Source organism: Diadema setosum, chromosome 18, assembly GCF_964275005.1.
Source record: "Diadema setosum chromosome 18, eeDiaSeto1, whole genome shotgun sequence".
NCBI classification, from domain to species: domain Eukaryota; kingdom Metazoa; phylum Echinodermata; class Echinoidea; order Diadematoida; family Diadematidae; genus Diadema; species Diadema setosum.
This window is the reverse complement of record NC_092702.1, coordinates 10,600,929-10,616,616: the sequence shown is the minus strand read 5'-3', so window position 1 is coordinate 10,616,616 and position 15,688 is coordinate 10,600,929. Positions and strand designations below refer to the sequence as shown.

Here is a 15,688-nt window from a genome sequence, read left to right as displayed (position 1 = left end):
TTCAAAATTGCAAGTTGTTCGTTCAATTTAGCATTCCGATCAATGAGATTCGCACATGTGCCTTCGAATTAGTAAAACGGACATTCAAATTGGCACATGCTCTTCAGCCATTCAAATTCGCCAGCACTGGCGAAAGGGGTATTTCAGTCATTCAACTTCGCGTATGGGCAGTCAAATTCCTGACATGTTCATTGAAATTAACATCATGTTATTTCTTTTTTGAAAAGGTGATAACATTTAAACGCGCATTTCTATGTGACTTATTGTTTCATCCATGCACTGTTAGGCCATGGGGTGAAGCGGAAAAAGAGGCTTAGAAAATGGGTTTCGTTCCAGCAACACTGGCACTACTTTTTGAATGCGGAAATGTGATGTTTTGTACATCCTAAATATACAGTAAAAAGTTCTCCTCGAAATATCCTGCAGTTTTTGCGAAAATCCATATTTCATAAACTGCGACCAGCAGCCCAATACACATATCGTAATGGGGCTGCGGATTGTAGCATTTAGGATCATGACAGGTTAGTATTGCGGACAAACGTCAACCTTAAATTGAACAAAAATTTTTCATTTTGAAGACTTACAAGTAAGGTTGAAGTATCGACAACAGGGTTCGTGCAAGGTTTGGTTCTACAAATAGTCATTTTCTGTTCAAATTGATGACTTAATATGACTAGGTCGAGAGGAATCTGGGAGAGCTACGCTGAATTGACGGTCAGCGCAGGCGCACACATCACTGCGCACAAATTTCGAATCCATTGACTGAATATGATGTCTGTGTGCGCATGCGCTGGCCGTCAATTCAGTGTAGCTCTCCCAGTTTCCTCTCGACCGAGTCACATTTAGTCATCAATTTGAACAGAAAGGAACTATTTGCAGAAGCAAACCTTGCACGAACTCTGTTATCAATACTTCAAATTTATTAATAAGTCTTCAAATTGAAGATTTTTTCCCGATTTTAAGTTGATATTTGTCCGTAATGAAATATCCGTCATGATCCTGTATGCTACAGTTCACAGCCCCATGACGCTATGCGTATGGGGCTGCTGGCCGCAGTTATGCGTATGGGGCTGCTAGCCGCTGTATAGTTCCCATAGTGTTTCTAAGCTGAAATACATATACACATTTTGTAAAGCACTGCTTTTAGCCATATAGTACCTAGAAAAAAAAGTGAAGTTTTGGTTTAATAGTTGCATTATATCTCATGTTTCAGCTTTTCCTGATGTGTATCAGAGTTCAAGGCAAATGCCTTATATTCTGTTCAAAGACATGTTATTAATCAAATGACTAATCATTCAAGGCAAAAAAAAAAAAAAATCAGAGCGTTTGTTTGTGTGTGTGTCCGCGTGCATGTGGGAGAATCTTATTGTACACACACACACACACCCTCACATGCACACACACATACGCACACACATAGTTATGAAGATACCCAAGTGTATTACAATATTATTCTACATGCCTTGGCCATTTATCACATCAGCATCATAAAAAAGATCATCATAAACATGAACACACACAATGATATAATACATGTATTGATCAGTGCATTACACATACACAGGTGCATAAAAACGCTGACATATTATATACACTCACACGCACACATACAAACTCATTTACACACATGAGACATTACTATTAAACAGATCATATTGTTTATCAGTAAACATGCTTTTCTTTTCTTCTTCTTAAGAAGCTTTAATATATTTAGATCACATAGCTATCACGTTGTTCATGAAATATTACAGTACTTTAGAAGATTTAATCTTCATAAGATTTCCTGAAGTTTTCATTGCTATCATTAGGTTGGTGGGACACTACCTCCTTTCATGTAAGATAGCTCAAAATGATAATCAGTCAAATTTTCTAGTTTTAATAAATTTTCTGGAACATTCCATGGTCCAAATATCCTTGAAAGGGTGTAAAAGTTTTGAAAAATGCCAATACATAAAATAAAGGCAATATTATAGTTTACCCATTCATGAGTGAAAACTGCTGGATTCTGTATTGGAGGCAATGTGTACCTGAAAATCTTGGAGAGAGTAAAACAGGTTTGGCATTAAAAATTATGATAACATTGCAATTAACTTCCAATATCAGAGGATCTGTGCAAACCTGACTCAACTTATGCACAATTTTCATTTGGCTGGTATTAGTTTTAGCAAACTGATTTTGTACTCACACCTACATTGTACTGACCTTTCTACATGAACATTCTGTTTCAGTATTAATAATAGTTACATATTTTTTCCCCCAGAGTGGGAGAAACAAATTTTAATCGTAGTCATTCAGTTTTATGAAAAAAAACACACTTAGGAAAACATCTTTGTTCTTAGAATAATTCAACCCTAATCAAATCATAATAGTGGGCAGAAATGTTTGCTAAAGGGCGAACAATCACATACTGAGGCAAGGAGTCAAAACATGTTGCATAAACATTGGCATTCAAAATACAGGAAGCAATCTGTATTACAAAGACATTTTATCATGCACAACTTTGGTAAGATGTCAATTCTTGAACATTAATCACACTGACCAAAGCATTGGTGCATATACAGTACATTCTGTTGTTTCTGAACTTTGCACTGAAGTTCTTTGTGTATGTGTGTGAATGTTTCAGTGGTGTATATATATTGCTCCATTTTATCAAGGACAACTTATAGTAACAGGACAATATTTTCATGCTTCAATATTAATCATATTGACCTATTTCCCTTGGCAAGTAATGAGCAGGTTGACTCTGTTGCAAATGATGCATTTTGCGGGCAACACAGCAGAACCTGAAGAGCTTCCAGAAGAAAATCTTGATCTTGATGTGAGCGTCTTAGGGGAGGAAACAGATGCTCCTGCTGACGGACCAGGCTCCTCCTTCAGCTTTCGTTTCCTAGCGAGATTCAGGCGTTTGCTATCTATAAACCTCTTGTAGCACGTTTCATGGAATCCTATTTAATACAATGGAGAAATGAACAGCAATGATTAGCCGTTGGATTTTGTTAGGGGGAAAAAAAGGCTAAACGCTAGGGGGAGGGGTTGAACATTACACTCAATATATCATTAAATGTACGGTAGACTATTGACTGCCAATATTTGAATCTTGTAATTACCAATAGGCCCTAGTACTATGCCAGGTAATCATTAACACCTCATGATCATTGTCATCATCAACTACTTCAACTTGTAGGGGCAAGCATGGTATTACCGGACGCATGGTATTACCGGACACGCACATTTTTGCGTACTAATGACATTCTGTACGCGCGAGACTTCGTAGATTAGCCTCACAGAACTTTGTGTGGACCGAAATCGCAAAAAACGCCACATAAAAATGTAAAAACACAAAAAAATTCACATTTTACCTCAAATTTGAGTGACCCGCACCTCGAGATAGCTAATATTTATGCATGTTTGAATCACATTTCGCGACTGAAATTCTATGATTAAATCCCACTCACATACAGGAAAAATGCTGAAGATTCCAATAGAACCAAAAGTTCACTGATCGATATCGGAAATTTGTAGCTATCGTCCTCAAACTCGAACGATGCGGAATAGTTGTGCGCTAAGGGGCCCGTAACTCATCACCCGCGCGTGCAGCTCCCATAGACAAAGCATGTAAACTAGAAGTAGAGTGTAACCAGTTGTCGATTTTTTCACAAGGTTTTATTCTGTGAACTGTTCGAAATGTTCAAGACAGACATTTTACCGTAAAATACGAAATTTTAGCCTCATTTGCCAATTTTTTCTTTGTCATCCGCTCAGTGATAATGTGTACGATGATTTGTGGGATAAATTGTGATTCTTGTGCAAGGATTAGGTGCGAAAGATGTCGATTATTTCATTGCGAAAATCGTGTCCGGTAATGCAATGCGATTTTGCACCGCGCAAAAAGACAACTTTTATAGAGGGTTATGTTTGAAGCATATTTTCTAAAAACTGGAGTGAACAATTGACATCAGTTGGCTGAATTCGTAATTTCCAGGAGTCTGTGAATAAGTGATGTTATTTTTAGCCCAAATTTCATCCTCTGAGTACGGAATTCAAAGCCACGAAAGAAAGCGTCCGGTAATTGGATGTGCCACCCTACTTGCAGTGCAATTACTGATTTTAAATGACATCTACAGCTTTCAGCACCTGATCACATGCAATATCAATTATCATAATTATGAATACAACTGCCTTATCATCATTAATACTAGTAATCCTTGGCCTTTCACTATCACCGCCACCCAGTGCCACTGCTTTATAATTTGGCACAACATAATGGTAATCATATGTTTTAGGGAGTTTAATTGTTGAAATTATGTCATTATTGTCATTGTTGGTTTTTTAGACCTATTTATATCAAATATTAATAAGTTAATTTAATGAGATAAATGTGTGTTTTGAGGGGGGATTCGTCGATTTCGGGGTGAGAGAGACAGGATGGATTTTTAATGTTAATACTCCATGGCCATGATTATGAAAATATAAATTTACATGCAGTTTAGACCTTTTTCAATCCAGTCCTGTGTGTCAAGATTTTTACAAAACAATATCACCGATCAGCTACATCAACCTAACCTGGGCTGTACATAAAACAACATGTAAAATTCATCTAGGCTACATTATAACGGCGCTATGCCATGCCAAGGTGAAATTCAAGATAATTTATCTAAAATGTAACAGACACGCTAACGGCTAAGCTACAACATTGGCGTCCATTATAACATACACAAGCAACGTTCATAACATAGCTAACGTTGTACTTAGTCATAACGCATATATGAGACTGCACTGCAGTGTCGACTGCTACGACTGTACGCACGTAAACTAACCTGTAAATTATCCTATGTACATAGGTTGCAGCAGTCCCCCTGAGCAGCTGAATCACTTCGTTCTGGTCTGCGATTTTACGGTCTCCCCCACTCAATTTGATCCACTCTTTGGCACACAAAATAGGTTTCGTCTATCTTAATTTTCAGCAGAGCAGACGACGTAGACGCGTCGAGAGGCTCACAGGGGGCGGCCATTTTGACTCGTAAACAATAATTCTCGATTCGGATTGGATAATATACATCACATGATCGTTCGCGAATGAATATCGTACACGGCAAAGTGTACATATTCAGCTCCTCAGTGACAAAAAAGTTCACTGTTTCCCCCTAAATTACCAAAATACTGCAGGAGGGTTTGTGTCGAACTTTTTCCTGTAACCTTTTTGGTTATTTGTTTACACGTAGCTGTGGAGAAATTTTAGTGCCGCAGTTGTCGGAACGAAACAAGCGAAAAAACCAGCTCACCCCATGGCCTATGTTAAAGGTAGAGGATACCTTTTACAGACCTCCTAAAATGCAACAAAACATTAAATATGAACCTCAGGGGACTTGTTTAGGCCACTGCTGAGAAAATTGGAAGTCAACTGTTATCTACAATTTGAATAATGCACAAAACTCAACTACTCAATAGTTCTGTCTGTCAGCCACACTTAAGCCTTTTTGTTGCAGTCTTCTTTATTTTTTATCTATAAACACAAATCTAAAAGTAGAAGAGCTGATGTAATAACATATAGAGTGTGTGGCAAGAATGTATATAGAAATGTTTGTAAGTTTTGATGAACTTTCTTCACAAATAATATGTGATGGACACACATGCAGTGCATGGGTCTTCAAAGGTAGCCTAGTAATGTACTGGAATTTACGGTGAGCCCCGAAAAAAATTCAATTCAAAATCTAACGGTCAATAAAATGTACTAAATGTTACCTTCCACTTTCAATACTTTATGGGAGTTTCTAAAATGATACTCTCTTCAACATACCACTGTATTTATACAACTCTTCATTTAAGGCATGCAAATGGGATTCCCTACCTTTAAGCAGTAAAAGTATCATATTTTTTACCATATTATATAACTCGAGTTTGCTGTTCTGTAACGCCCCTTTTCTTTCATACATGACATTTTAGGCCTACATGTACCAATACTCTAGTTTAACTTCATCTTCTTACAGTCATGACGGCACAAGATAGATACAGACGTATTTCTCAAGGGGACAGAAAAAGAATTATAGGAATATTTGATGATCATAACCTTGACTTTCTACAACTGGCCAACACACAGAATGACGCGCTCAACGGCGAGATAAGTTGTGGCCATGCACATGTTGCCCTATTTTCGCACTTGTAGAGTCACTAAGCACATTAAAGAAAAAAAAAAATGTTGCCAAAATCTCTGAAATGAGTACGAAAATATGAAATGTAACGACGCTTGGAAAACAATAACTATGTTAAGAAAATAAAGAAAGAAGCAAACCATAAACATGCGTGCTAAATTGACTCCAAAAGATGTTAAATTGATTGCCAAAAAATGAATTGGAATGAACGAGAGCAGCATGTCCGTGATCACGTGACTATATCATTCTAAACTGAATGAACGAATAACCAAATGGTGCTTGTTTTACGAATTTCAAGTGAAAAAGTGTTAATTAGAATGAGGCTAAAGGTAATTTGAATGCTCCAAAATGAATTTGAATGAGGAGATCATAAAATTGAACTACCGAACATGTCATCTATGGTATATTTTGCTAAATTGAATGCAGCAATTAGGAATTGGACAGACAAAAGTGCGAAATTGGCTGGGAAAACCTATAGTTGATAGAAGAACACTTCCTATTTTGAAACCACAATCATCAATTCTCGTGCAGGCGTTTTGATTCTATAGTCATTTTTCCTGGAAAAAACGATGACAACAACTGATCACTACATTTGTGAGCCACTCAAAAAGGTACAAAAAATGCATTCAGTTGTATTCATTCATTTTATCCGTTTTCAGTAGCTATTTTTGACGCATTCGTTATCAGTTTTTACAGCTTCACTATTGTTCAGTCAAATAGGATATCAGTGCCCAAAGTTACAGATTTTGTAAATCACAAATTTTCATGGTGATCAAAGCGCCTGCACGAAGATTGATTATCATTGTGTCAAATAAAATTTGAGGTGTCTTTCTGTTGAATAGGCTAATGTAACGATTTCATTCAGTCGCTCATATCTTTTTAAATAAGAGACAGTCTTGTAGCACTCTGTCTGCCGGGACACCATGTATAATATAATAGGTTCGTTCATATGCATCTGATATTTGCAGTGGATGTGAAGAATAGCAAATCTAAGTTTAATGTCTCATTAAAAAAAAAAAAAAAAAAAAATGTTACACCGCCACGCTTCATAAGTGCATTACATATAGATGGGCTGAAATTAATTTGTTCTAAAATGAAACATAGGCCTATATGCCCATAAATGCACTATTATATAGAGTTGAAAAAAAAAATGACTGTTCTACAACCCTAATGAGTCGTGTTATCTTTGTCATTGTTGTTCTCACTATTAAAGAATGAAAAAGTGAATGAAATATATGTATGTATTCATTGATAAAGTATAGGCCCAAGAGTGTGTTAAAGAAAATAATAAGAAAATACATGTATCATATTAATGTCTAAATTCATAAAGTGTGCTGATATGTGGAACAGAGTACATCATTATGAAAATAAAACAATATAACATTTTACACTAGCAAAAAATGATGAAAATCTTGGTTGTTTATTTTTTTGTCGACTCATCCCAGCCAATCGATATCAAGGTGGACTTCAAGCAATGTACATACAACTCTCAATAATAAAAAAAACCTTATTAAGCAAAGCAAAAGTGTAACATCTACGTAAATAAAAGTAAAGTAAGTCACCGAGCATTTATGAATCTACGTTACAACTACTGTTTTAACACGTCAGCGTAAGAAATAGATTTTATATCAACGTAACCAACTTCAACTTTGAAACAGACAAGTAGCAAAAGAATTCAAGAAACATTTCTCAGTTTACCAGAAGTAAAGTAAATAATCTCAAAAATTTCCTTTCACGTTGCAGTCATATTCCCAGAAAACCGAATTTTTCTCAGTTTCAGTTGTATTTCCTTTCTTTCTTCTGGTATTTTTGTCTGGAGAGTCTAATTCTGCCATGTCTGCTGTTTAGGGTTTGTTGTCTTTTCTCTCTTCGTGGCCCTTTTCTTTTCTTCAGTGGGCCAGGAGCGGCTGAAGATATTGACATTTAACTTTTTAACGTGACCAAGGACTGCATATATTTTTTCTTAATACCTGAACAATAAATGAGTGATAAGAAAGTACGTCTGCACCTGCTGCAACCACTGTCAAAAAGTGCTCGGTATTTGATCGAGTGCCGGTCGAAGCATGATCGAGTTTATTCGAGTATCAATCGATAGCAGTCCTGTATCGGTCGTGTAGCGGTCGAGTTATTCATGAAACTGATGAATCCTGGATCGAGATGATCTGAAATCAATCGTGTAGCATTCGAGTATAACTCGAGATGATCGGGAACTGAGCTTGGGAAAAATCTGTCCCGACCACACTAGATTTCTATGCGACCGATTCCCGATCAGCTCGATCTCTTCTCGATCACTACCCGAGCTGTTGGTGTTCGGGCTTCCTACTCGAATATTTTGGACATGTCCAAAATTATTGTGAAGGAAGCAGGAGCGATGCCGATCAAGGTAGATCGACCCCGAATACCAATGCCGAGCGAGCCCGACCAGGCTAAAAAGCTTGATCGGGATTGATCGAGTTGATCTGATCGGCAGTGGGAACGCACCATAAGGGTGGAAATGAGTTGCTGGCTTGGCGGAGGTCTGTGCTCTCCGAGTGCTCTTCTAGTCATTATTATTAAAACTCATTTATAAATGAGTGACTTGGAGCATGGAACATCAAAGCCAGTGGAATGCTTAGCATTCAAGGTTTAGAGACAGTGCTAGAATTTCTCTATTTTTGTACGTATTTTGCAAATGGCTCAAAGTATTGTCATGAAAATTGGTGTATTAATCATGTGAAACCATGGTCTCACATTGGTAAAATGTTCTGTAGACCTATTGGGATTATAATGCACTATAGTGGAGGCATACCAGTCACATAGCGACATTTCTTGTTTCATTATACTCATTATGAAAATAGTGGGCTACTTCATCCATTTAATATTTTAATTGCTTCCTCATCGACTCACTTGTATATGATTATTCTTGGCATTAATATAGATGAATTTATTTCAAATATCAAATAGAATTTGAAGGTATTAAGACATTTTAGTTACAAACCTTTACCAGCTGTGTTTCACAGAGGACACCTTTTTGGATTGACTGAAGACCAGGCAAAAGCTGCTGTGTCATCAAACTGTAGAGCTGTGCTTATGCATGCAGGTTTGTATGTTTGATGTGATGAAAATTATCATGATTTTTTTTCTTTTTGTTTGTCATTGGAGGTCAGTTAGTGAAAATGTAAGTTTACTTAAAAAGGGGGGAATTGTACATTACAAGTAGTTGAGATTTCTGATGGAACAATTTTGCAGCAGATATCTTGGTTTAATTTATAAAAATCTCATTTTAGTTTCCTACACACACTTTACCAGTGCTGTGGTATGTCATATTTCTACAATGACAATCTTTACCTTCAACAAATGGCACTTTTCAGGATATTTGGATTTAGGCACCAGCAAAAGGAAATGCTGCCCTGAGGTGAAGCACATAAAATGCATTACTTGATGATGCATGATGCAAGGTAGTGATCAAGAAGTTCTTTGACTAGCATAATTACTGCAGTCCTTGTTGAGCACTATTGGAAAAGCAAGTGTTGGAAAAGCAAGTATTGGAAAAGCAAGTGCACATTTGTGGCACTGCATTACCATCTATGCAGTGAAACATCTCATGATTGATAAAGTATCTATACATGTAGCTTTGTAATAAAGCATCTCTCACTGTGCTGTTATGCCTTTGCCATAAAGGATGCCAGAGACATTTTGTTTTCAGGCTGTACATCTGTCTGCCTTGTCTGTCCTCTATCTTGTTATGACAAGAATAGATAACTCGCTCAATGAATTTTCTTGGTATCTGGCCCAGTTATGCTACATGAGGTGTAGAAGTGATGATATGATATTTGGCAAAAATCCCTCATGGTCAAAGGTCACAAGTAGGGATGTCATTTGATAGTGTAATTTGGTAAGCAGGACAGATATAGAAGATGCTCATTTCCATTAAATGATAGTAGTGAAGGGCAAGGTCAAAATTAATTGTACTTTACACAAAAAGTAGCTTCCGGTAATTATACCCCTCCGTACGCAATGTGTATAAGGCTCATCTGGCCCAAAAATTTTATGAGGTACAAGATGAATAATAACGTTATTTGGTGTCATGGATAGAAATATATTGGAAAATATTTTCTATATGCAAAGAATGTGAGGGGTCAGCACCTTGATTGGTGATCAAAATCAATGAGCTTCATCAAAATGTAAAGGAAGGGTCTCTATTCATAGCAGACATATAGGCCCAATTCACAAAGGTGGTACAATCTTTGTCCATGGTTTAAACCATGGATAAAGACTAGTTTTTTTTGAGGCGCCAAGTGTCGTATGGCCTATTTCGTTACGAAATCAGTCATTTTGTCGACGAAATGACCATTTCATTAACAAAATGTGAACATTTCATCAACTGCTGATTTCGCAAACGAAATAGGCCATGCGACACTTGGCGCCCCATACTAAACTACGGTCTTTGTCTATGGTTTAAACCATGGACAAAGATTACACCACCTTCGTGAATTTGGGCCAGTGTGATTGTGTGAAGCAGAAACAACCTAGAGGGCTACATTTAACAGTCAAATTGATCAACTTTTATTTTCTGTTACCCTCCCTTCAATACTGGAAGTGGCATAGGTTGGACATTTGTTCTCATTTTGTTTGGTGTTTCCTTTTTTGAGAGAAAAAGAACTAGTTTTAATGACTAGAAACTATACACTATGTATTCATTCTGCATCTTCCAACACAGTTACCCGAAATACCACCATCAAGTCTGCTATTTCCATACAGAGGGTCATTGACCTTGCTCCAGAGGACATATGGAAGGTCAAGGCTAGTCTTGATGCCAGCAGTCAGTCTCTAGAGCATGTGAAGCAGCAGTCAGTGGAAACTGAAAAACAGAACTTGAAGAGGGCTGCATTTGGTCTCAGCAAGACTGGTAGTCAGCCTGAGGAAAAGAAACAAAAGAGATGATAGTTTTGCTCACAGGAAGATACCATGTTCTCCTCACGTAATAGTCCTGTGACGAGACCCTCACCACTGCTTGTGAATTTTTTCTGCTTCTTTTTTATCAAAATGTTGTAGAATTATCTCGGATTTAGCAAAGTATGGTATGTTGAGATCGCTGCTCTTTGTCAGTTTTACGTCAAGTATAATCAAAATAATACTCGGGAAGCATAGGAAACTTCAGCTGCCATAGAGTCCTTTCAATTGACCACTGACACTTTAGTGCCTTAATCCAATGAAAGTGAGTTTTATTAGAACATTTTTTGTATTATAAAGGCAGTTGGTCATAGAAGAGCAGTTATTTCTGTTTAGTTTGCTTTTAAATGTTTGTTCTATGAGTAATTTTTGTTTTTTAATGTTTGTTCTGTGGGTTGTTTTTTTTTTCTTTAATCTGGAACCAAACAACTGAGGTCCACAATCAGGCAAAACTTGTACATTTCAAACCATAATTCAGTATTCTGAGGAAGAACTTTGTTTTTGGCTATCTCAAATTGCCAATGTATGTAGATACCTATTCAGGACCAATGATAATAATTGTAAGGGCAGAAGTTAGAGTCGCCCCAATTGGGATTTGCAGAAATCTATTTTTTCACAAACTGCACTGCAACCAGACTTGGCAGAAATTATCTGCATGGATCAGGAATGCAGACTTAGTCAAAAGATAAATTATCACTGTGCCTTTTACCACTTGGTCTAATCACCAGTTGGGCGAACACCATTAGGGCTAAACCCATTTAGGCTACAACCACTTGTCTATTTACCATTTTGTCTAATTCCCACTTGGTCTAATATCCAGTTCGTTGAATGACCAGTTCGGCTGATACCACTCAGTCTAATTCTCATTTGGTCTGACACCATTTGGTTTAATTTGATCTAATAATCCCTTGGTCTAATGACCACTTGGGATAATCGTCACTTGGTCTCATTTCCATTTCGTCTAATTGTCACTTGGTCTAATTAAGAAACATGGCCATGGATTAAAAAAAAGGAAGTGTATGCGACCCATAGAGATGTATCTATCAAACATTATATGACTCTACTACATATACAACCACACGCATGTGTCTTCATCTTACAGCCATCTTACAGCATAGATTAAACTATATGTCTTACAGCCATCACACCATGTGTGGCGGTATCCAAAACATGGGGGGGGGGGGGGGGGGGCTGCATACAGCCGCATATACTGTACATATGAATATCCAAAATCACTGCAACATTTCAGTGAATCTTGCACAGCTGAATTAGAAGCGTGAGTGACTCGTAGCCTGCAGGCTGCATGCTCAAGTGGGAATTAGATGAACTGGCAGTAGACCAAGTGCAATTAAACCAAGTGGCAAAAAAGGAAATACATATTGTACATTAGACCAACTTGCAATTTGACAAAATGGGATTAAACCAAGTGATGATTACCCAGGTGATTGTTAGACCAACTGGTGATCAGACTAAGTAGCAATAAGCCATTCATAAGTCAATGGGGGGGGGGGGGTGGGGGGGTAGGGTTAGGCCGACAGTTGACCAAGTCCAGTGAATTTCAATTATCTTTCTATGCACAGTAAGGGTGCATTCGAGCGCTCTCCTAAAGCGAACTGTACCGTACCGTACCCGCGCCAGAGGAGCATTCGAACGCTCCTAAAGTGTACCGTACCGTACTGTACCGAGCCAAAAGTGGACCACTTCCCGATGTGCTCCAAAAGCGTACCAAAGCGTACCAAAAGTTCGTTGTAAAGCATTCGCGTATCATGCGCATACGTCACAATGCAAAAACATCATTCTCTTTGTTCTGGACAGCTGTAAGTAGTTCAAGCGCCAGGGGTGAATGACATTCTTGCTACAAACAAGCGTGACCTTTCTAAAAATAACTCGTGAGTACGCTTTCTCCACAGAGCGCTCGAACGCTCCAAAATTGGCATGGTACGGTACGGTACGCTTTAGTTTAGTTCGCTTTGGTTCGCTTCAGAGCGCTCGAACGCACCCAAAGACAAGTAGATTATGCCGATTGTGAATTTGCTTTTTGTGCTTTATTATACCCCCGCCACACACAGGGGTGTGAAGGGGGTATATAGGAATCACCGCGATGTTGGTTGGGCGGGCGGTCGGTCGGTCTGCGTCGTGAACTCCTACAGTTTTGAAGCAATTTAAATGAAACTTAGGGTAGATGATGATATTGAGGTATAGATGTGCAAGACGTGTTTTTTTGTGGTTGTCGACAATGCGTTGCCATGGTAACCATAATTTTACCAAAACCTTGTGGATTGAATAACTTCCATAGTATTTAAGCAATCAATTTCAAAATTGGTATCTATGATGATCTATAGGTGTAGCTATGCAAGACACTCTTTGTGTTTGTACTTGACAAAGCATTGCCATGGTAACCGCATGTTTTCTTTGAAATCTTGTGGAGTGAACAACTTACACAGTTTTGAAGCAATTGAAATCAAATTTGGTAGGCATTATGGCCTTGAGGCATACATGTGGAACACATAATTTTTGTGTTTGTCGGACAGAGCGTTGTCATGGTAACCATAATTTTACCGAAACCTTGTGGATTGAATAACTTCCACATCATTCTAGCAATTAAGGTCAAATTTAGTATGTATGGTGATCGGGAGGTGTAGTTATGCAAGACACCAATGTGTTAATATAAGAAAAATGTGTTGCCATGGTAACCACTCATTTTTGTATCAAATTGAACCATTTAATCTATGAAGGTGAAATTTGGTGTGTATGATGCTCTTTAAATGTAGTTTTGCAAAATGTGCTTTGTATTAGTATCGGACAATGCGTTGCCATGGTAACCGCATGGTTCTTGTTTTTTAATCCTGTGGAGTGAACTTCTTCCACAGTTTTCAAGCAATTGAAACCAAATTTGGTAGGTATTATGGCCCTGAGGTATAGATGTGGAACACATAATTTTTGTGTTTGTCACACAAACCGTTGCCATGGTAACCACAATTTTACCAAAACCTTGCAGATCGAATAACTTTTCCATCATTCAAGCAATTAAAGTCAAATTTAGTATGTATCATGATCTAGAAGTGTAGTTTTGCAAGACACCAATGTGTCAGTTTAAGGAAAATGTGTTGCCATGGTAACCACTCATTTTTGTGTCAAAATAACCCATTCAAGCTATGAAGGTCAAGTTTGGTGTGTATGATGGTCTTTAAGTGTAGTGATGCTGGGGGAAAGCATGTTTCCATTTGCTGTAAGTTTTATATTCAGTGTCAACTCTGTAATTGTACAGTAAACTAAAATTATTCTGTTTCCAATTCGACAAATGCACAAACTTGTTTTTAACGTCATTGCCCTCGTGACATCACATACTATAAAGCAACACTAGGGGCAGGGGTATTAATCACCTTCAGTGATAAATATTTTGTTTTGCTTGCAACTTGCTACATTGAATTCAAAGATTGTTTGTATCTCCTGGTCAGCAGCACAGTGAATTTAGATAATAATTTGTGTGTTTGTAGCATAGAGGAGGGTACATGTATAAGACATGATTCTACAACTCCCCTTTATAACGGTATCCTGTTGTCTGAAGATATGCCACCACCTAATCTTGTTGATGTACATTATGTATTGTACATTGTAGATCTGATGAGGGCAAAGCCCGAAAGCTAATAAAGGGGTTATAGCAACACTGCAATGTCCACTGGTGTCTTTTGGTTGTCATTATAGAAAGAACATGCTCTACTTGTATTCGCATCTTTGGATCCATGGCGCTGGCACAGACGGATGTCGCACCCTAGTCACTACTTCTACAACATTGCTGATGACATACACTACAATTGACAAATAACAACAAAGCAACCAACCATGCGATACCCAATCTTGGAAACCATTTTGAATGCTCAACTACATACAAACTGCATGCAGAATTCCTGAACGAATACGTACAAGAGAAAGGCATTACTCCAGAAGGCCTCCTCAAGAAGACACCCACTTTTATAGATAACACCTCAGAGGGTCAATGGCAAACAATCCTACTTCAAGCTTCTTGACAGGAGATTTAACAATTTGGATACTAGAGAAGAAAATTGATGCCATAGACAGAATTCATCATAACTGCACTATTGTTAAAATAAATGTCATGAAACGTAAGGTATTGAAATTGAATCTTGATGAGAGGGAACAAAACTCACAAATGAGCAGTACAGTGCACTCCTGTTATAGCGAACACGGTTATAACGAAATTCCAGTTACGACCAAATAAAAATTCAGGCCACAACATTATAGGCTCTATGTATTTTTTATTTTTTTTATTTGTTCGGTTATAGTGAAATTTCGATATAATGAAGAAAACTGCCAGTCCTGAGGACTTTGTTATAATGGGAGTCCACTGTATCAGTAATGATCATCTAGACACCCATTACATTTGCAACACTACAATCATGACTTCTGCATGTAAACAAACGAATAGACGATTCAGAAGTAAGAGTCACTAAGAAAAACAGCGACGCCCAAAGAGCAGCAAAGTACATGTAGCCTTTGTGAACCTTCCTCACGGTGAATTATCATCGGCAGAGCCAAGCTCACTCCCCAACTGACTGAAATTCTGCATCCCCCCCCCCCCCCCCCGT

The 15,688-nt window shown here is 37.9% G+C and overlaps 1 protein-coding gene across 1 annotated transcript in view; it reads left to right on the top strand.

Annotated features, from left to right (window-relative positions):
* LOC140241855 (ribonuclease P protein subunit p30-like) overlaps positions 1–11,497 on the top strand; it is a 59,203-nt gene extending 47,706 nt beyond the window's left edge. Inside the window, exons 8-9 of the mRNA XM_072321606.1 lie at positions 9,149–9,228; positions 10,849–11,497. Coding sequence (XP_072177707.1) covers positions 9,149–9,228; positions 10,849–11,072 — 304 coding nt within the window. The 3' untranslated portion in view covers positions 11,073–11,497. The remainder of the gene's footprint in view (positions 1–9,148; positions 9,229–10,848) is intronic.
* Positions 11,498–15,688: the final 4,191 nt, after the last annotated feature.